Below are 23920 nucleotides of genomic sequence, written 5' to 3'. Positions count from 1 at the left end.
GGAAAAAAAAAAAAAAAAGAAAGAAGAGTAATCCAACCTCCAAAAAGCAGGGCAGATGGGTCATGACTCTTAACACAATCACTTAATGAAAGAGGGCCACAGCTGAGCGGGACATGGTGATTTAATAGCTTCCCATGTTACATCATGTTGAATGTGTGTGTGGGTGCTTCTCAATATCCCTCCTCGTTTCCTCGCTCCTCCATCCTATGACCCGGAAACCGATCGAGCTCAGCCATCTTGAAGGACATCTCAATTCTCTAATTGCACAGCAAGGAGGTGAGGAACGAGGAGTGAGGAGGCTTTCCCAGGAGTTATGAGCGAGGATACACAGGTGCATCCTTTGCGGAAGTCCGAGAAACCTGATGCATGCATAAATTCTCCTCCCCTTTCATATATGTCACAATAATTTAAATGTATGCATGCTTTAATTTATGCAGTTTAAATAAACTTTACATCTCATATATTTTAACGGGGCATCTTGCTTTATTAATATTTATTATATTTTTTTTAAATAACCAAACTTTAATAACGTGTGGGTAGATCCCTTGAGTGCAACTGATGACGCTTTGAAGTGACGCTAAAGGGAGCGAGGATATCTCATTTCACTTGATTCAATTCCTCTGTTCTCGCTTCTTTTCCTTGTGTCCTTCCCTCGCATCCTGAAGGGGTGGAGCTAAGACGCGAGGAAAGGAAGCGAGGAAAGGAAACAGGGATGCACAAATAAGAATTGAGAAGCACCCTGTGAATGCGTGTAACGCTCTCTATCCAAACCAACAGGAAATGTTTCAATAACTTTGGCTAACGTTATGTAAAGGCTGTGCAAACGTTAGGAACAAACATTCTCATAATAAAGTTCTCATGTTTTTTTTTGTTTTTTTTTAAATAGTATTTTCTACATTCTAATAAATGCTGGGTTGTTTCAACCCTTGTTTGGGTCAGATATGGACAAACCAAACTGTTGGGTTTAAAATTTTATTTAAAAATTTAAACCAACGGTTGGGTTTGTCCATATTTGACCCAAACATGGGTTGAAACAACCCGGCATTTTTTAGTGTAGAGTCAGATTTTTCAGGTTATGCTAACTTCATTTTTGCTAAATATATATTCCAAACATGGTTAAGAAAACTGGACATTTTGACTGTTTGTAAAAAATAATGTTTTTATTAATATTTTTGTCAATTCTAGAGGTTCTCTAAGTACACTAAAAAATACTGGGTTAAAAACAACTCAAGCTGGGCTGAAAATGGACAAACCCAGCAACCCAGTTGCTTTAACCCAGCGTATGGGTTAAATGTTTGCCCAACTTGCTGGGTAGTTTTATTTAACTCAACTATTGTTTAAAATTACTGTATTGCTTGCTTAAAATTAACCCAAAATATGTTGGAAATTAACATTTATTAATATGTTTAATAATTGGACATTTCTTAACAAGTTCAACGAATAATAAAACAATAAACATTTATCATATTAATTGCTTATTAATAAATGCTCACCTTTTGATTATTATTGTTGCCTCTAGTAATTATGTGTATGATTTCCAACCTATTTGGGGTTCATTTTAAGCCAGCATGAAGTAATTTTTAAACAGCAGCATGTTGGGCAAACATTTAACCCAACTGCTGAGTTAAAGCAACCCAATTGCTGGGTTTGTCCATTTTCAACCCAACTTGTTTTTAATCCAGCACTTTTTAGAGTGTAATTACATGTTTTGCTTGCCCTCTTCGATGTACTGCCCCACCAGCTCTGGTGTTTATGTGCAAATTGAAAAGTTTGCAGTATAACAATTTGACGTTCTATGTGAGATAAGTCTATATGAAATTTGTGTTTATTAACTATTAAATCTTAAATATTGAACATAAGCCTGACATACTTTATTCGCAAAACAAGACTGATTGTGTGATCTCAACATGGCGACCACCATATGACTGAAGACTTCATCTCATGAGTGTAAAAAATGTATATTAATTTCATGAACTACTTTGTGCACTTTAAACATTACAGTATTGACTTACCATCTGGGACTGTCCTTTCCAGCACAGTAAAATTAGCTGAGAATCCCTCTTTTGCAATAGCACTATCAGTGTTGATTGTCAAAGCCAAGATTCCAGTGTAGGATATGATCCGTCCTGGAGTATTCTGTCCACAGTATCTGCCAATGTATGGACCAACTGTAAAAAGAAATGAGAAGGCTTGATTAGAAGCATTCAATAATCCACTATTCAAGCCATTCTATCACAGCTGATACTGTATTGTGTCAACGTCAAGGACAGTGACATTGGTTGACTGTGTTGATTGAACAAAACATTCTCTCTAAACCTTACTCTTGATGGAAATGAAAAGGGCAGTGTCTGTTTTGTAAGTGCCTATGACCTTGGTTTTCTGTTTTCAGTGGCGATCATAAATTCCTGCACGTATTGTTCGTTCCAGGGCCACTCTGATGTGACTTCCCAGAAGCCACTTTAAAAGAAAAAAATGTGTAGGAGTTGGAGGGGACAGGAAAAAAGGAACTGAACACAACTGAGGCTGTAAATGGAGAGGTATGCAGTACATTCAGTTGCGAGAAGTAAATATTTTGAAGCTCTACTGGAAAATAAGAAACAAAAGGCTCTCCAGGTTAAGGCCACTTTTAAACTCTAGGCTAAGCAACATTTCAAACTTGCTAGACTGTGGTGCTAGAATGTAACGGTAAGTTGTTTGACAACAGGCAACCAATCATAAATGGTCCCATTGCTTGCCTTATTAATTATTCATCAGCCTTGTACAGCCACAGAAACTTACTGGAATGTCTAATCAAAAATATTAACTTTGTAAAATTGTAAATAGCACAATTAACTCTGTGTTTAAAATTATACAGTGTCAAATCTAAAATCGCAAATAAAAGGACTAATTATGGACTATGAAAGATCAAGGATTATGTTAATCCAGGGTTAAAATTTACTACTGGCTTTAGTTATGACACAGGAGGAGCAATAAAAATATCTAAAAGAGGAAGAAGTGAAAGAAATCAAATAGTTCCTTGGTCAAGGTTTGCAGTTTCTCTCAAGCCTTGTGATTGGCTCTAAGAAGATGCCCATTACAGTCCAACAGAGATTAAACAGAACTGCCAGCTTTGTGTGTGTGTGATTACATAAAACAGATCTAGGGGTTTAACATTGCTCTTAATCTTCATAAGAATTCATAGAATGGAGAAACAGGTGCATCCAAGTGTGTATAAATGTGTGTGTGCGCTTTGTGTGTGTTGAGATGACTCTGGGTGTGGTGAAGCATCCGGATTATCTGCATGACTCAACAGGGCTATGAAATTTTAAAGAGCTTCTCCATGAATCCATCCAGCATGTCTGCTCTGGTGGAGGAGGAGGGGGTTTCGTACACCCTCTGCCACTGCCTCAAAGTGGGCGGCCAGTGGGTGATGAAGGGGTGGGCCGGGGGCTTGAAGTCATAGAAGCTTCTGTCTCATGCCTTGCAGTCTTTCCACACTAATGCACATATTGATTGGTGTGGCTCCACAGGTAATGCAGCTTGTGTCTGAACTGTAGAGAGGAGTTACACTGAGGCCCTAAGGCACCAGGGACTCCCCTTTAAAGTCTTGTCTTCAACCTCCCTCTTGGCTCTTTCTCTGCGACTGTGCACTTGTGGGACACCGTTTTATTGTAGATTTTTCAACAGAGGCTGTCGAGTCTAAAATAAAGCATGCAACCTTTGTCTCAGGTTCTACACTTCCCTCAGGCCTACATGGAATTTACACTCACAAAAAGCTCTGAAGATCTTTACAGAAGTAGTGTAACCTTTCAAAAACACTTCATTTTTTCATAATTGTTGAGCTATAGGTTCACAACCTATCCTTGGATAAGATGCTGAAACTAATTTAAAAAAAAATATAACTCATGAGAAATCTCAAAAGGCTCGGCCTCAGATCAAAGGTGCCATTTGTTCACGGCTTCTCTCTTCCGTTAAGATGGAAAAAAGTCAATAATGAAGTGGAAACTGAATAAGACCTCTGGTCCTCACAGACTTCCTTCCCGCTTTGAGCTGGAATCTTCCTGTTGGGCTTCTGGGTGTGTTTATGCAGTTCAAATACACACAAATAAAAACTGTAATTATCTAGAAGAACAAAATATTTTTGGTGTTATGACAACAGTCTACATTCCAGAGTCCCTCACCCCGAACTGCCCGAGACAAACCACAGTCTAATGTCCAGAGAGACAGCTATTAACGTTATAAAGAGATCTTACTGACATGTTCTCAGATACAGCAAATTGTGAATGTAAGATTATGTGTGCAGATCCAAATATCTATCTAGACAATTGGCCATGCTTATGAGAGTTTTGTTTAGCTTGTGAAACATAGCAAATGGATCAGGGCCAGGCATCTGTTCTCACCTAGAGATCTATGGCATCTGACTTCTCTGTTAAAGGTCAAAGATGAGACCCTTCCATTGACCACTACTTAGTTTAATTTTCCAGACCCCCTTATTAAGTATTGAACTTCAGCACTGTTTGAAGATGTATGATATCTCAAATCATATGGCTTGTTGAAGCAAGGTCTGCTAATACTTTCAACATATACAGTTTTCACCTGGCAGATAAAACTGCTGCAATCTCAGAAAAATGTGGAGAAATTTTACGTTTAGTTGTACAACACTTAAAGGGACAACTTTTTACCTTATTTACCCATAAAAGGTTAGTACCCATAGTAGTACCTTAAAGGGTTAATTCACCCAAAAATGAAATTGCTGTCATTGAGTACTCACCCTCATGTCGTTCCAAACCCGCAAGACCTTTGTTCATCTTCGGAACACAAATTAAGATATTTTTGATGAAATCTAAGAGGTTTTTTATCTCCCATGGAAAGCAACAAAATTACCACATTCAAGGTCCAGAGAAGTAGTAAAGATATCATTAAAACAGTTCATGTGACTACAGTGGTTCAACCTTAATGTTATGACGAGACGAGAATACTTTTTGTGTGCAAAAACAAAACAAAAATAACGACTTTATTCAACAATTTCTTCTCTACCCTGTCAGTCTCCTATGCAGTTGACGCAGTTCAGAATTCCGTGTTTACATACGAACACCAGCTCAGTATTGGCTGATGTTGTTCTCGTGAGCACCACAACGGATGCGTGTGATGCTGACGCAGGGGCCGGGCCAATAGTCAGTTGGCGTTCTGACGTAGAACACGGAAGCTCTGCAATGTGTCTTCAGCGTAAACTGCGTAGGAGAATGATAGTGTAGAGAAGAAATTGTTGAATGAAGTCGTTATTTTTGTTTTGTTTTGGCACATAAAAAGTATTTTCGTAGTCATGTTGACTGTTTTAACCATATCTTTACCACTTTTATGGACCTTGAATGTGGTAGTTTCATTGCTTTCTATGGGAGATAAAAAAAAAAAACTCTCGGATTTCATCAAAAATATCTTAATTTGTGTTCTGAAGATGAACAGAAGAAGGTCTTACGGGTTTGAAACGACACAAGGGTGAGTACTTAATGACAGAAATTTCATTTTTGGGTGAACTAACCCTTTGAGGTACATAGTACATACTACTCTAAGGTACAAACATGCACCTTTTAGAGATAAATAAGGTACAAAGTTGTCCCTTTAACTTGCTCCACTGCTCCAGTGGAAAGCTGTTGTACCCCTAAAGGTAAATATTTTGCACATTTTTTTGACAGTGTGAAAAATCACTGAAGGAGGGAGCCGAGCCCACACCCTCCCAATGCGTTTTGCATAGGCCACTCACATTTTCCTTATAAAATGTAAAATATATTTTACATTGTAAATATAGTATACATTCTTGTTATTTGATGTCATGTCCTTCTATATTGATTTATCCAAGTTTATTATTGCCGGTCCATTGAAGTGTGAGTGTGTGACATAAATGGGCAAACCTAATCCAACTAAATCATATTTTGTTTCAAACATTCTGATTGTCCTGTTTGGAGCAACAGATCTCTCCAATGACTCACCTCCAGGGAAACCGTCCCAAATCTCCAGGCGGTCGTAACGGCAGAACACTCCAGTGGGTGGCTGCGTGTCTGGCTCCAGTTCAAAGCTCTCGAACTCCAGAACGATCTCCGACATTTTAGGAGCAAAGATCATGAATGTGCAGTCCAGGTTGTTGGGGTACTTCTCTGGAAATCCAGGTGACTTGATGACTCCGCTGCTGGAGGTGAAGTTCCTGGAGCATTCTGGACCTTAGGTGGACACAGAGAGGAAGGAAAAAGTTGGGATTTTTTGTTTGTTCACTGAGGCAGATGGAGTAGGGGGAAAAAAACAAACATCGAAGGAGGAACACGGTGGTCTATGTTGTTTTGCTCGATGATTGCATGGTTTATGGGCCGTGGTGGAGGCCCACCCTGCTCGGGATATGGCTGCTGCCTCATTTCTTGGGTGTGTGGGCTAATGATGAAGACGAAACGAGACCAAAAAGAAAGTACAAGCACATATGAGCCTGTACTTATTAAATGTTTCATAGGCAGTACGGTTGGTGCTTACATCAGCACAATTAAGAAATAGCAAAATATGTCCATCATGCTTTATAAAACCACCCTTTAGAAATGTGCACACACACTTTTATATCGGCAAGTCAAAACAGTTTTCCCAGAACTCCCTAGTGGACTAGCTTTGTTGATGCAGTGTGTTGTTGAAGTTCACACATACATCACTACTTTGCACTTACATGACGGCCGCTCGACTAAAGCTGTTGTGTGATGAATAAGCTCAGAGCTCTAAGAGTAAATACACTCTTGTTACAGAGTGATGCATATCGGATCACCTCTGGATCATCAACATCGAAATGTCAACATTACGTTAGCACTGTACCTAATGTAGTGTGGAATCTTATGATTATGACTGCGGGTGCAAAAGTTTAAAGATCCTGAACCAGAACAGAGATGACAAATAATGATGTCACTGTGGCTAATAACCCTCATGTGCTTCCAAACTCATATTACTTAGTTTCTTAAAGGGGACCTATTATGCCCCTTTTCACAAGATGTAATATAAGCCTCTGGTGTCCCCAGAATGTGTCTGTGAAGATTCAGCTAAAACTACACCACAGATCATTTTTTTATAGCTTGTCAAATTTGCCCCTATTGGGTGTGAGCAAAAACACGCAATTTGTGTGATCACTTTCAGGTCTCCCTTTAGTGCAAACAAACCCAGCAAAGTGTCATAGATTTAATCCTCATGTTCTGTTGAGATTAACTGTTACTGTTGTTACGGTTTGGTTCCCAGAGACCCCAATGATGAAGGCTATATCTAACAATAACAAAACAATGTCTAAACAGTACTGTCATTTTGAAATGAGCCTTTTATTTTCAGTTTCAATAACAAGTTCTTCTCAGCTAAACAAATTCAGATATTATGCCCCTTTTCACAAGATGTAAAATAAGTTTCTGGTGTCCCCAGAATGTGTCTGTGAAGTTTCAGGTCAAAATACCCCACAGATCATTTATTATAGCTTGTCAAATTTGCCCCTATTTGGGTGTGAGCAAAAACATGCCGTTTTTTGTATGTTCCTTTTAAATGCAAATGAGTTGCTGCTCCCAGCCCCCTTTCCAAAAGAGGTGGAGCTTTAACAGTTCGCGTTTCGGTTGCTCAACAACAACAAAGCTGGAGAATCTCACGCAGCCAAAATGAGGATTGTCAGTAACGGTGTTCAGCCTTACATTGTTCAAACCGGAGTCGACACGGATGGAGAGACTCAGGAAGAAGTTACAACTTTTAGAATGAAACTGGACGTTTCTGAACGGTTAGTGGATAAATATATGTAGTTGCTGTGGAGATGATTCAACTCATCGACTAGCATGTGCCGTCATGTTAATCTTTTGTGCAAAACCCATATTCTACTATACATAGCGTACCTGTTTGCCAAACGTAGCCATACACAACAACAGGCTAACGTTTTAACAGATCAAGGGCCGGTAATATTATAAATATTATAATAAGATCCTCTTCCTACGTCACAAGGGGAGATAAATCTGAGCGGCTCATTTTTTCACATGCTAGCAGAGAAAGGCTTACCAAAACAAAATTACTTGGATTGTCCTTGTTCACATTTTCCAGGTTTGTAGATGCACCGGGAACCCGATTATAGCACTTAAACATGGAAAAAGTCAGATTTTCATGATATGTCCCCTTTAAGTGGAAGCACAAAAGGATAAGATGAAGCTGCTTTCTTGCATAAAAACTGAATGGGGGCCAGGACTGCATCATAAAAGTGGTTCACACAAGTTGTGCACTATATTCTTCTGAAGCCATAGATCCAAATGTCACTGTTTGGGCAGATCACCAAGATAACCTCTTACTTCCATTAGCCTGTTTAAAAGAGCAGCATGGACATTCTAATACATATCTCCTAAATTGTTCTATAAGTCAAATGGGTTTTGGCATGATGGTATGTACTAAATGATAACAGAATTTTTCGACGTGAAGAACTTTTTCTGTTATTTTGTATCTGTGAACATTATTGGGTGCAATTTAATCTCATCAAAACCTCTCTTCACTACCACATTCTACCAAAAAAAATGTTAACTGCTTCTTTTTTCATTCTTTTTATTTCTTTTCCATTTTTCCTGAAAGTGCTCTAAAGAAAATGACCAGCACGGGAATTTGAAGCTAAAGTGAGTTGACATTTAGTGAACTACTTGGTTGGTTTTTAAACAGCAGGACATAAATTCCACACTTTTAGTCCTTTCATTACACAGAGCTTTAAAATTCCAGACATTTAATATTACATTTTTTTTTTTTTTTTTCAAAAATAAAAATAAAGCTTGATGTGGCCTTCAGAACTCTACAGGACTCTAATCTATTGAAAACTGAGGTGTCAGCAATTACTCATGGGGAGAAGGTGTCACACGAATAGGACAGAGTAATTGCACAAAAACTTTGGGGTTTGGAGTTGAAAGCTGTCAGCTGAATGGTCAGCAATCAGTGTCTCTAAAATTTTCCAACTTGAAATAAAAGTTACTAGGCTTAACAGGCTTGCAGAGAAATTCAAAGGAACTATTTGATGATGGAGCCAAAAACGTTCAACTTTCATCTTTATTTTCTGATAGTTCCAGCACTAGCAGATAGACACACAAAACACTGTAGACTATTCTTAAGATAATCTTCTGACAGAGGAAAAAGTTCTGTGGCTGTTCCACGGGCAAGAAGGAATTACATTTTCCTCTCGTAAGATAAGAACACATTTCTTCAGCACTACATATAAAGTGCATATTATATATATATATATTTTTTTTAGTAAAACAACCCAGAGCATACTCAAAGCAAGGACATGAAAGCAAAAGTTCTACATTGATTTCACGCATTGCTGATTTACGAAATGTATCAGAATAAAATTCATGTTACATTCTTAGCATTGCCAAAAAGGGGCGCTATAATGGGAATTAGTCCTAACTGTCGTCTTTATGAAAATTTTTCTTGTTTAGGTTTCTGAAGCCCAAAGTATAGTTCACTTTTTACGCATATGTGAGGTTCACCATCAGAAGAGTATGTGCGTACTGTATGCGCACCGCAGGATTTTTGTAACCACGCGTACTTGTACGCACAGGTCGCATATGCACATTGAGTTTTTTTTTTTTGCAGTTATTAGTTTATCCACAAGGTGGCAACCATGCCCTGGGGGCGTTGATTCACAAGGTAGTCAAAAAGAAAAACAGCGAAAACAGAACTGATTGCTGCAGCGGTGATTGAGGCCTACATAGACAAGATTATGCGAAGAGGTTAGAAAGTACCCTCATTTGTACAACTCTAGCATGAAAGAATACAAAGGGTTGTAACTCGTGGCGAGAGATTGCTTAAAATGGCACATATGTTGAATGCCTGTGTATGTGTATGAGTCAAATATACTTTCCAAGCAACAATTTAAAATAATCTGGCTGAGTAAATTGGTTAAAGTTAGCTAAATTGTCAACATGTACCTCTATGTAGATGTCTAGAATATAGAGTGCAAAATATAGAGAATTGTGGGTCCGCTAGTATATTTATCCATCTAGCTGGAACTGTGTATCTTCGCTGCTCTTCACTGTGACTGGCTTTGTAACGCACCACTGCTGTTTACAGATTGCTGTGGGATTCTAGGATTTGTGTAATACAGTATGTGTGCCCGCGTTTGTGATTATGCGTGTCTCATAAGCATACAGAGACATGTCGGTATTGTCGCTAACCACAAATGCTCAAAACCTCCACACATTCCCATGTCTCTTGGTTTGTTTCTGCAGTTATTTGCAAATAGTTGGGAAAACCTTTACAAGAGAAAGACTGGGGAAAGCTGAGATGAGAAACGGGAGGCTATAAACTCAAGCCAAACAAATAAAGCTTTGTGAGAGCCGTCCAGCTTTCTCTCTCTCTCTCTCTCCCCTCTTGGTTTCTTTCCCTCTCACAGCCACAAATACTTTCAAGTCGTTTTGAACTAAATTTACACTTAAACACCAGAATTTATGGGAGACTAGTGAAGTGGTATTGAAATAACAACACAGGGTTGATTCATAGCAGCTAAGCGCTAATCTTGACATTAACGGTTAGCTTTTGTACGATTTATTTTGCTTTTCCGCACTAACGTATATACACAGGGCTTATCTATTCAATGTGGTGAAGTGGCCGAAGCCTTCGGCCTCTGTGGAATATGCTCAGTTTATTTAACAAGCCAGAGGCAATGCTTGCTAAAAGATCACTTTCAGGTCTCCCTTTAGTGCAAACAAACCCAGCAAAGTGTCATAGATTTAATCCTCATGTTCTGTTGAGATTAACTGTTACTGTTGTTACGGTTTGGTTCCCAGAGACCCCAATGATGAAGGCTATATCTAACAATAACAAAACAATGTCTAAACAGTACTGTCATTTTGAAATGAGCCTTTTATTTTCAGTTTCAATAATAAGTTCTTCTCAGCTAAACAAATTCAGATATTATGCCCCTTTTCACAAGATGTAAAATAAGTCTCTGGTGTCCCCAGAATGTGTCTGTGAAGTTTCAGGTCAAAATACCCCACAGATCATTTATTATAGCTTGTCAAATTTGCCCCTATTTGGGTGTGAGCAAAAACATGCCGTTTTTTGTATGTTCCTTTTAAATGCAAATGAGCTGCTGCTCTCGGCCCCCTTTCCAGAAGAGGGCGGAGCTTTAACAGCTCGCGCTTCGGTTGCTCAACAACAACAAAGCTGGAGACTCTCACGCAGACAAAATCACGATTGCAAAAACAGCATGGACGCCTACTATACATAGCGTACCTGTTTCCAAACAAAGCCATACACACCAGGCTAATGTTTCTGATTGCTATGAAATGCTGTGAAAGGTCTAATACTTTTTTTTCCAAAATATCAGACAGAAAAGCTCTTTTTTTAGCAATCAAGCTTGCCAGGGTCAACTTGCATGCTATCCAAGCTAATAAGACTCTAAATAGTGTTCTGTGCTCAAACTTTTGCCATGGCCTTAGAACTAATACACAGTTTTCACTTGCGAAAACAAAATGACGGTGCCATGGGTGGAAACCTGCAGATTAATGGTCGGTAATATTATAATAAGATCCCCTTCCTACATCATGAGGGGAATGAAATCTGAGCTTATTGTAACTGTTTTCTATGGGTTCTCTGTAAATGTTAAAGGCCTGGTTTCACAGACAGGGTTCACATCAAGCCAGGATTAGGCCTTAGTTCAATTAGGACATTTAAGTAGCTTTTATAAACGTGCCCTAGAAAGAAAAAAAAAAACATTACTGGTGTGCATCTTGAGACAAAACAACTATTTTAAAATATGCCAATGCAAGTTGCTTTCGGTTAAAACAGCTTAAACATGCATTTTAGTTTGGGACTAGGCTTACACCTCGTCTTTGAAACCAGGGGAAAGTTTTGTTTGTTAGCTACACGGCATACAGTTTGGGAAAACCTGAGCTGACACAGCTATGCTAACGCGAAGACATTTGTGTCACTAGATCCCTGTGCATATGACAAAGTTTATGTAACGCTGAAGCAGAAATGAAATGGCTTAAGGTGTTCTGGGTCTAGTGAACTAATCGCTGTTGTTTATATTCCATATATCTGCAGGGAGAATAATTAATCTGGACACACATACATTTCCTTGCCGTTTACCCCCGTGGCTACACTAAGACAGGTTAATGGGCGCGATGAGAGTTTGAGAAGCAAAATTCAGCCACACTTTCCAACAAACATTAATCTGGAGTCACAGCTGTGGGGTTACCCAGAACACACAAACACACATACACTTACAATCTACAGTTGCTGACACATAATTTAGCCAGCCAGCCAGCACTGCTGATGGGTCCCCTTGAGAACCAGAATGGGCAACACACAGAAAGACAGTTTCTGCCTTGGATTTCATTAGCTCTGTGTGTTAATGTAGGGGGGTTTATTTAAAAGACGGGCTCGTAGAAAGATATGCTTGCTGTGCCAGATGTGACCTATGCCACTGGCCTGTAAAAAGCAACTAAACTTGTAAAAGACAACTAAACTGGACACAATGAACAAGCTGCCCTCCTCACGCAATCCTTGTCCTACTATGTTGACACAGGTGCCATCGTAAAGACGTTCAGATAGCATCTCCGTGATGAATGGCCTAGCTAGATGTGATGATGACGCAGATTTTCGCATTACTTTAAGGCACTCGGTGGCCTTCTTGGTAAAGACCATGCAGCTATTTAAGAACACACAACATTTTTGCAAAACTCTAAAAACATACATATACATACAATTCACTGCAGTTTTCAGCTGAAATGACCACTAGTGGTAGTAAAACCACAACAAATTTGATTCATTTTCAGACAAATCAGGATTACAGGGAAAGATTATTGAATAATAAAAACTTTTTTCATGCAATTCCTTTCATGCAATTTCACAACACTATGTTATGACCTTGAAACACTTTTACCATAGTAAATGATTTGTAAACTAATGCATTTTGAGGTTTGCATCACATAACCAGCTCTATACGTTTGGCTTTTCTGATGTAGTAAACTTGCTCATTAGCTCACCTGATACAGCATTGCACTTGTGACGTGAAGCGCTCAGGTACGAGTCCCGTGAAACACGTGTCACGATAAAAGAGCTTTAATAAGTGGCTAAAATGGCACGGTTGTTTCAGCAAATGTGTTTTTCTCTCACGTTTGTTTTTGTGAATAAATTCGGTTAGTATAACCGGTACGTTATTTTCTAATGTGATAGAGCATTATCCCTTAGCTCCAATACAAACTATAACCAGCATTATTCATAGTCAGTAGAATTTATCAAAATAAAGTGTTAGCAAATATTAAGCAGACAGTCTATTAATACTCTAATGACTGCTAGTTGACAAGTAGTTGCAAAGTTACTTATAGTTAGTAGAATGTCTAAAGTGTACTTAACAATTAGTTCAAACTTTGACCAGTGGAGGGCAGTAATAAGTTAGCAGTGTCTACACTGCCGGAATTCTAATAGAGAAGAAGAAGAAGAGAGCTAGTTCAAGATGAGCATTTATGGTTAAAATGTATATAATTATTATTATTTTATTTTTTTTAGAAAATGAGCGATGGTTTCTTTAGATAAGACCCTTATTCCTCGTCTGGGATCATGTAGAGCCCTTTGAAGCTGCACTGAAACTGTAATTTTGACCTTCAACCGTTTGGGGTCCATTGAAGTCCACTATATGGAGAAAAATCCTGGAATGTTTTCATCAAAACCCTTCATGACTGAAGAAAGAAGGACATGAACATCTTGGATGACATGGGGGTGAGTAAATTATCAGAAAATTTTAATTTGAAAGTGAACTAATCCTTTAATGTGTTACCACAGCTGCCATTTTGAACGTTACAATTTCTCCCATTCCTCTTTCTATAAGTAGTCCATCTCACACAGAAGCCCATTTGTCACAAGGTAATCGTGACTTTATCTCTCAAAATTGTGAATTTAATCCTAGCAATTGCGATTTTGTATCTCATAATGTCACTTTATTTCTCGCAATTTGAGTCAATTTACTATTGCACAATTACCTTTTTTTGTACTCTGATTTGGAATGAGACTACCATAGTCCCATACTACTACTCTGAGCGAATGTAACTTACTTATCCATGCTTCTATCCCACACCCACGCCTTCCACTCCACCGGCCTCTCTTCACACTTGCTGTGGCTCTGAAAATTGCAGAGCTGTTAACTAAAAACGTATGTCCCCTTCCACCCTAAGAAAGGCCTTTTTGGGGATGCCACGGCAAGGCAGGGTGACATGATAACTACAGACTCCTCTTTTTTTACGGAAGTTTCTAAAAATCATCTAAAAGCCCCTTGTTAAGGATGGTTTTGAGGGAACTCTGAGAGAAAGAACATGGTGCCTGTGAAACCATAGCGGTCTGAAAGCCCCTGAGGACAGCTCTTCGTTAGATATCCATGCTGTCCAGTGTGGGTTAGTGCTTGGGTCAGGCTTGATTGCATTCATAGATAGCTGCGGCGGAGAGATTCTCATCTCTTATCTTTCCTGTGTGTGTGTGTGTGTGTGTGTGTGTGTAGCTCCCAGCTTTTCTCGCCCTCTCTTCACATCATCTTCTCTCCCTCGCTTTCTTTGTCACCTTCACACTTTTTTCCTGAATAGATTCTTCTCTCCTTGTGTGTTCTCTGTTTATTCTCTCCTTCTTTTATAGTCTATCTATCTATCTATCTATCTATCTATCTATCTATCTATCTATCCATCCATCCATCCATCGCTACACTAATGCTTGCCAGAAATATAGTTTATTTAGTCAGTACTGCGGTCTTTTATCATATTGCTGTTGCTGACATTTTACAAAAGCAATAAGCCACTTGAAATACCTGTTAAAGTGCTTTAACCATGGTTAAGTGGTGTTCTTAAGGACAGGGTGGAGTAAAATCCCTGTAAAGCACATTCTCTCATGGCTAATTGCTTTAAAAACATATAGAAGTAGCTGAAGTTGAAGATACCTGTTCTAAAATCATTTTAGCCATCTGAGAGCACACAAAATACATTGTGTACCTTTAATTAGATATTCTGCTGTACTGCTGCTTCAAGCAATGCAGCCCACACACTGTGGATGTGTGTGAAACCTGCTCTAATCCACAGCTTACCTCTCTAAATGTAGCGGCAGCAGCTTGAAATGAGTATAATCTTATTTTAAATGGTTACATTCTTATAATCATCTCTCATTTCAATACCTGCACACCTGTTTCAACACCTGTGCATAATCACTGAGTTTACTTGTATGTCATACACACAGAGATCAGATGTTGTTGACAAGGCTTTCAAATCAATTTCCCTTTGTTTATTCACTGTCCGTCACTTTTTTCACATTCTTTCCTTTACTTTCTCGCTGCCCTTCTCTGTCTTTAATTGATAAGGTTGCTGTACGCTTTGTAGAGTTGCGTAGTCACAACAAATTCCCATGCCCTGGACTGCAAACATAACAGTATTTGTTGTTCACACAGGATCTCGTGGCCCACCCATGCTGATAAACTAAGAGGGTTTTCTGGAGGAACACACCCAGCACTGGCCGAGAGCGTCTGGTAGAACCCTTGACTGCACAGAGTCGATATGTTTCAGACGTCTTTGGTCTCTCCAGAGGAACCTGATTTCCAATCAGACACATCAAGAAGATGAGTTTAAGAAAACCAGCACTGAGATAATGGAATACTGTGGGAGACTTATTGATGTTATTGATGAGCCAAAGTGTGTGGGGGTGCTATGGGGGATGGCAAGCCAGAAGAAAATGTATTGCTCCGAGGTTGCTCTTTTAGCTCAGAAGAATCCGTTTTGTGAAGTATCAACTTTGTCTCAAATGTTTCATCTGAAATTCCTTAAGGGATTTTTTTTTTTTTTTTTTTTTTTTTTTTAATATTTATATAAATTAAGTAGATCAAAACCTAATATATATACACACACAAACACAAACACACACACACACACACACACACACACACATATATATATATATATATATATAAGGTTTAGAGAAGAAGAAGAGTTGTTGTTATAGAGTGTTATTGCCATGCCGTCATTTTACGCCGGACTGCTTCACAAACGAGGGTCAATTCAATGCTGGATTTGCACAAAAGATTAACATGACGGCACATGTCGATGAGTTGAATCAACTCCACAGCAACTACATAAATTTATCCACTAACCATTCAGAAATGTTCAAATGCAATCTAAAAGTTGTAACTTCTTCCTGAGTCTCTCCATCAGTGTCGACTCCGGTTTGAACAATGTAAGGCTGAACACCGTTACTGACAATCCTCATTTTGGCTGCGTGAGATTCTCCAGCTTTGTTGTTGTTGAGCAACTGAAGCACGAGTTGTTAAAGCTCCGCCCTCCTCTGGAAAGCGGGCCGGGAGCTGCAGCTTATTTGCATTTAAAGAGACACACACAAAAACGGAGTGTTTTTGCTCACGCAAATAGGGCAAATTTGCTTATTGCTTTTGTAAAATGTCAGCAACAGCAATATGATAAAAGACCGCAGTATTGACTAAATTAACTATATTTCTGGCAAGCATTAGTGTAGCGATGGATGGATGGATGTGAAAGACTGGAGTAATGATGCTAAAAATTCAGCTTTGATCACAGGAATAAAATATATTACAATAGAAAACAGTTCATTTAAATTGTAATAATATATTACAAAATTAATGTTTTTACTGTATTTTTTGATCAAATAAATGCAGTCTTGGCAAGCAGAAATATAAGAAAAAATGAAGCAGATTTTTCTATCTTCACTTCTACAAAATTATCCATTTGCTCTCCTTATAATCTCATTGCTAGGAATAGCAATTGTGACAGATCTTTTCTATGGGAATGACTCCACAAAAACAGACAATAAAGATGAAAATAACCCCCCGAGGAACATCCATCTCATCCTGAGGTCACGATCGGGGCAACCCAGGGTCAATATTCGGCCATGATGTGTACCGCACCTGTTGTTACGCATACACACATTCTCTTTCGCTTCTCTGAGTCTCTAGCTCTACCTCAAACACAGGAAACAGATTTGAACAACAGGAAATTTCTGCCTATTGCCATGACATCTCCAGATAAGACCATCGGTCCCTTATTGTGTATCTGTGTGTCTCTGTGGGCCAGACAATGTCAGAGAGACCCTGAAGGTCTGCGTTAACTGATCTCTTCTCCTCAGGCAACTCTCCCACTGGGACTGACAATGAGAAAACAGAAAGTGGTCTCCCTTGCTTACATCTGTCCTTATAAGGTTGTTGTATTCAGCTACTGTAAATTCCTTCCTTGTACGCATCTTTCTTAAATACTTATTTATTAAACAAACAGTTATGGATGTTGAACTAATATGGTAAATCTGATCAGATGATCCACTGTGGGGCTGTTGAAGCTGACATTCACCTAGGAGTTCTCATCCCTTTCTTATTTTCCTTCTACTCACCCGTTTTGAAGATCTCGTAGCGGATGGAGAAGCCAGCGCCATGAGTCTCGTAGTCAGACACAAACTTGATGAAGAGCTGGTTCCCAGAGGAGACCACTGGAGAGGGGGCGATCTTCCCGCAATACTTCCCGACCAGCTGCCCGCTCTCATCCACTCCATCTCTCACTTCCACATAGTCATATCTGCACAGAGAGAAAAACACAAAGATTTGTTAATCTAAGCTGTTAACAATATACACTTTTTGTATATATTTTAGCAAGTCGGTTCATTTAGACAGTTTTTCATTTATCTGGTTATGAATTTTTACTTACGTTTATAAAGATATTTACTTTCAAAAATTTGAAAAACACAGTTAAAAACAATGACTAGGTAGAGAGAGAAAGAGTGTGTGTGAGAGAGTGTGTATGTGTGTGAGAGAGTGTGTATGTGTGTGTGTGTGTGTGTGTGTGTGTTAGAAAGCTAAAAAGTGGCATATAAATTGCTGCATATGAATGATAGAAGACAGTCATACTCTTAGTTGACTTTGCATGTCGGTTTCACATATACATGAGTGGGACAACAGTTATAGTATGAGAAGACACAGGTGTCGCCTACACACACACGCTCCAGTTGTCCTCAAAATAGAATTTCAACCCTAAAGCTATTGGTTTGTGCCGCCACATAATTGAGTCGGCGACAGTTTGGAAGACTGTTGCACAAATGGCAGCACGTGCACACACACAAACCCACGTGCACACACATACGCACGCTAATATTGTGTCTGTAATACAAGATGAGTGAGAGTGGGTGGGTGGTCCTGCCTCAAGTAGCGAGTGAGCGAGAAGGGATGAAAAACTAAAGCTGATGTGAATTCTCTCTTGTTTTAAGTCTGTTTGTACAATACACTCTGCATACTGATATAATCATGGCGAATTTCAATTGGGGGAAGGCTCAGCGTGGAATATGATTGACAGCAGGGTCTTGTTTCCATGGCGTTTAATCACCCCTGACACCCGTAACCGCGGGAACGGCGGGAGGAAAGGAGAGCAAAGCATCATGGGGAGTAGAACGGTCTATTTCTTTTCAAAGAATTTCAGTTTGGTTTCTCAAAGCATATTAGGGATGCAGAACCAAAATCTTGCCTGTGCATAATATCATTTCATTATGTGAAGAGGAGTATTAAAATACTGATACATACATATATATTATTCATGTGCATAATAGCCTAGATATGCAACAGAAGATCTCCCTGCTCAAGAAAATGGTCTAATCCACCTGCCACACATTACGGGAGGAAATGTGTGAAAATTTAACGAAGGTATCGCAGACAGCAGAATGTGTGTCTGTGTGTTAGTGTGTCCAGGGGGGTTACGGGAGGCGTAAAAATCGGGGCGCGTCTCATACTGTGCGTTCAGTGATATAAAGGTTGGTTTGTTTCACACCGTTGGGGGTGGCATGATACCGTATGTGTGCGAATGGAAGGGACGGAATATGAGAAGCGTGCCGCTCTCTGAAATTGGGTCCCCTGAGGGGGCAGTAATGTAGAGATGACTTCACCCGTGTCTCTCCGCTTGGCTGGCCTGATGGAAGAGGCCTAGAACTCCATCAGTCACAGCAGAAGAGAGTGCCACGGCTCTAATGCTACATATACAATGAAAACGCATTTAAACTGGCAGGTAAAGAAAGTCCACCTTCTCTGCAAAAATGCCACACAACGTACAATACATTCTTGCAAATAGGAGAATGACATAACTTGTACAAAAATACTATTTATTAACAAATGGGACAATATATAGAGACCCCTATGGACCCTCATGAGTGTTTGTGTAGGTAATTAAGTAAAAAAAAAAAAAAGCTTTTTAAAGGGAAATTAAAAATAAAAATTAAGTTCCAAACCTGTAAGACATTTGTTCATCTTTGAAACAAAAATGAACATCTTTCTGTCTCTCCATTGTCCATGCAACTACTGCTTTGACGCTTCAGAAAGTTCATAAAGAGATCGTAAAACGAATCCGTCTGAATTGAGTGGTTTAGTCTAAATTTTCTGAAAAGACACGATCGCTTTGTGTTATGTCTCATGTTACGCAGCACGTTTGAGCTTCAGTGAGAACCAATGAGATTCATTCTTGTGTTACGCAGCACATTTGAGCTTCTGCAAGAACTAGTGAGGTTCAATCTCATGTTAGGGGCCGTTCACATATCTTTTCCGCGCGCAAATTTCAAATGTAACCGCGCGGTAGGCGTGCTCATAATGAAAGCAACGCGGTAGCGATGCACATGCAGTGTGTTTTCCAGGTGCATCGAGATAAAAAATTCTCAACTTTTCAGAATGCCGCAAGTGCACCGCAGGTCATGTGACAAGAACCAACCAATCAGCTTCAGTCTTTCCATAACAAAACATCAAAAGCTCAGCCGAACAGCTGATCATAGCTGTACAGGGTGGTTTTTATATCTCATCTCCATAAATATATCTAGTAGTAAAGCTAATGCAAGGGCTAGAAATCAATTTTTCCATTGCGAAACTTCCTACTCCTCGTGGAGAGTGCAGTTCATGGTTGCATAGCAATGACAGACGCCACAGGAGCGCAAGCACTTTTGAAAGGAGGAGAAAGCGGTGCGGCCATGCTTTCCACGCGTTTTTAGATGCAATATGTGAACGGCCCCTTACGCAACATGCTTAAATTTCCGCAAGAACCAATGAGGTTCGTTCTTGTGGTACGCAGCACGTTTGAACTTCCGCGAGAACCAATGAGATTCATTCTGGTGTTACGCAGAACGTTTGAACTTCCGCGAGAACCAATGAGGTTCGTTCTTGTGTTACGCAGCACGTTTGAACTTCCGCGAGAACCAATGAGATTCATTCTGGTGTTACGCAGCATGTTTGAGCTTCAGCAAGAGTTTTGTTCTCACGTGTCAAGCAAGTTCAGTTGACCTTCTGTTTATGTTCACTGATCAATGTTTATATGTGAATAAAAGTCTAAATTAAATCTGTTCATCGTATAATGTGATTGAGTCTCTTCAGAAAATTTGGATTAAACCCCTCGATTCATATGGATTATTTTTACGATCTCGACATGAGGGTAAGTAATTAATGACAGAATTTAAATTTTTGGGTGAAGCAAAAGAACTTGATGTGTGAATTTTCTTTGATTTTTAAAGTATTTTCCCTTTCTTATTGTGCAAACAGACTGCTCTTTTCAGACAGCTTTACCCAAGCCTTTGCTGCTCACATGACGTTTGCAGAGCTATGACCTCACTCTGTTTGGCTTGGGTCTACTGTTTTGTGCTTGCTGCCATTTTTTAGCACGCTGTTCTGTTTTTCAATCCCTGCCCTCTTCCTCTTAAGGCCAGCTGTGGAAACAGCACTCCTGCACCCACACAAACAAGCTCTGTTCTCCTCTTCTCCTTTATCAGTCTGAGCAGGAGAACTCAGTCTACCTTTAGCCCCATCATGGTACATTTACACAGGAATTCAGCCAATGCACTTATGCTTTTACTCACTGCCTTTACGGCACAGTGGCCATAAAAAGCAGTCATTAACTTTCCCAAAGACTTCTTTTGTTTTCTCTCATCATTCTGGCTTGCCATTCTGGTGAGCCTGACTTATAAGTAAGGTCAAATGATTCAGAGCTCTGAGTAAATGATAAGAGAAGATGAAGAGAAGGAAAGCTTAGATTGATGGTTATGTTGATCATCAACATCATTATTTTAGTGCGGACGTAGATCCCTGTATTCAAGTCTAAACATGTCCCTGGAGCAATATTTGTCCTCAAACAAACATAGACCTACCCGGTCACTAAAACCAGAAGGGAATCATTGTTTGGTAAGAAACTTGTCCAAGGCTCTAGCCCTAACTCTAACCCAAGAATCTGATTGGTGGATTGGACTACTTTCCTTGTTGGTGCCAGAACAAAATTCCAAACCGATCTGAGAATTAGGTTTAATGAGCTTGATTTTTAGGCCCTGTCATAAATGGTGCATTTCATTGTACCTGTGATCTTGTGAATTTGTGATGACCTTGAGAATGTAAGGTGTCGCATTTGTCATAGGTTTCATTTCACTCTCTTAACAGCCACCACAAGACATTGCAGTCTTTTGCAGAGACAACACAAATCTGCACTGCCCAAAGTGTGGATATAAAAGACTACTGAAAGGGCTTAAGCAAATGGCCTTTGTTTGGGATAGGTTGGGTTAAGACTAGGATTTGGGGCTTCAACATTTTTATCAACTAAACTGTTGAGCCCTACCAAATTATTACCCCCTTTGTTGAAGTCGCTACCTGATTGCCTAATCTTAACCCCACCCCAATCCTAACCCCTCCCCCACACCTACTCCTAAACCTACCAATAAGGGGTAATTATCTGGCAAGGGGTAGAGGTAGCTTATTGCTAGGGTAAGTTTGGCTTATATTTGTTTGATAGGGATGTTGTTCCAGCTCCAACAAGTATATTGATTCAGGAGCATGTCTTACTTGACTAATTTGCATTGCGACTGCAAGCACATGCAAGAATGCACACCAAGTTGCTGTAAAATCCTAACCAAATTCACTCATTGAAAAGTGCATCAGAGATTGGTCTGAATACAGCTTGGGAAGAGTTTTAGTGCAGTAATGTGTGAAGATCTTTGACAGTATGTCCTAGCTCAAGATAGAGAGCATCAGTCTTGTTCAGATCTGTCTGTTCTGCTCTCTACTTCCTCTTTCAACCGGTAATTTCTCCCTGCTCTTATGGCTAGCTGAATGATACCTCTACCTTGATGTATCATTCAGCTATGCATGCACACACAGATTTTCTTTTTACTTTAAATCCCAACCAGGTAAACTCGAGCGTGACCAGACCTTTGAAAAATTGATGCAGGCGTTATCCAGCAAAAGATTTTGGGGTTTAAGAAGTCGTTTCTTCCTCAGTGGTGCTGTGTGAATCAAAGGTGTGTTATCGGATTTCAGCAGTCTGTCACAGAATCACAGTCACCGTTGCACAACCGTAGTCACAGCAGAGGTAACATTATACTGTACTACAAGCTCTCCTCAACACATCCTTTTTGCTATGGCTTTGAAAAACAGCAGGCTTCTCCTGCTTGCCTGCATGTAAAGTCTTAGCACCTTCAGAAATCTTGTTTATGGCATTTTTTAGTCAGGCGCGGCACTTGTTCCCTAACACAGATGGACCTTGTAAAGCTGGAGTGGGAGGTATTAGAATAAGATGCAGATGGAACTGCAGTAGTCGCCTCAAGGCCAGTGCTGCTTATGAAAAAAAAAAAAGAAGAAATGTCTATAAGCATTCTAACCACATTCTCATTTCTGTTTTTAAAGACTACTCGGCACAGGCTGCACACAGTTTCTTCCCATTCCGCAAGCTCAGTGGATCCGGAGTGCCAACTTGGCCCTGCTAATCATATGCAGGGCATTATGGGATTGACTGCAGAGGCCATTTTACATTCAGAGAAAGACTTTTTCCAAGAGTGGTCTGTGTAGAACAGTATTTGCTAATCTATTTCTTCTGGAACGTGCAGGGGTCTGAGGCTACAAGATGGAGTTTGCCGTTAACAGAGCAAGAAAAAACAGCAGGGACCGATTTTAAAATGAAGTTTTGCCCCTGAAGCTAAGAAGAGAGGTGTAAAGCATTCTCATCAAGTACAGAGACCCAATTTCTCAGACCAGACACCTCTCCACCTGCCCCAGGTCTTAAACCACCCCCTCGCTCCACCCGGTCTCCGCCTGCTTCATTTTTACGACCCCAGAATAGACAGCAGACAGATTCTTTTTAATGCATTTCCCCTCTCTATATCTTGCTGCTCTACCTTTGCCCTTTTTGATTGTTCAAAATCTTTGGGCATATACCACTGGACTGTTGTTAGGATTGTGATCCAGTCTCTAAAGCCTCTTCATACACACACACATTCAACCATAATAGTAGGTGAAAATAGCCTGCCAATCCAAAGGGGAAATTAAAACAAAAAGGATGAACCTATATCTCAGAGACATTCACTTTGCTGCCTTGCAATACTAGCAGACAATCCTGTCTACAGGGATAGTAATGGCTAGGCAATCCAGAGCAGTCAGATGGGAAAAGTAGCAAGCCTAAATTTTGCACGCCTAGGGTTAAGACGATCAACCACAACCTAACAATTTTTCATTGACTCAAAGACTTAGGGCTGTTACCTTCACCCCCCATAAGCATTCACAGAAACAAAATATGACCAGCATGATCTTACAATACAGCGGAACATTTTATCCATCACCTTAGGGAAAGATTAGGCTCGACGTGCCCTTTTCAAAACAATCACTCTTTTCTCACATTTTCTTTTGGCTTGGAGAAGGCTGAGGGGATGTACAAGTCGTCATTGTCCTAAAGAAAGTGTAAACATCTAGGCCCAGTTTCACAGACAGGGCTTAGGCTAAACCAGGATTAGGCCTTAGTTAAATTAGGATATTTAAGTAGTTTTTATAAACATACCCTAGAAAAAGACATTGCTGGTGTGTATCTTAAGACAAAACAGTGGCAGTGACATATTTTAAGATATGTCAGTACAAGTTGCTTTCAGTTAAAACAGCTTAAAC

At 39.7% G+C, this 23920-nt stretch overlaps 1 protein-coding gene across 5 annotated transcripts in view; it reads right to left on the bottom strand.

The window, feature by feature from the left end:
• The window catches only part of nrp1a (neuropilin 1a), a 74512-nt gene that overhangs the window by 33656 nt on the left and 16936 nt on the right, over positions 1–23920 (bottom strand). For all 5 annotated transcript variants that reach the window (XM_048173872.1, XM_048173871.1, XM_048173873.1 and 2 more), the window contains 3 exons: positions 17383–17564; positions 5967–6194; positions 2013–2168 (listed from right to left, as the gene is read on the bottom strand). In XM_048173872.1, the coding sequence (XP_048029829.1) occupies positions 2013–2168; positions 5967–6194; positions 17383–17564 (566 nt within the window). The remainder of the gene's footprint in view (positions 1–2012; positions 2169–5966; positions 6195–17382; positions 17565–23920) is intronic.

Source organism: Megalobrama amblycephala, linkage group LG22, assembly GCF_018812025.1.
Source record: "Megalobrama amblycephala isolate DHTTF-2021 linkage group LG22, ASM1881202v1, whole genome shotgun sequence".
In the NCBI taxonomy this organism is placed as follows: Eukaryota; Metazoa; Chordata; class Actinopteri; order Cypriniformes; family Xenocyprididae; genus Megalobrama; species Megalobrama amblycephala.
Note: the sequence above shows the minus strand (reverse complement) of the source record. Positions and strands in the feature narration are given on the sequence as shown.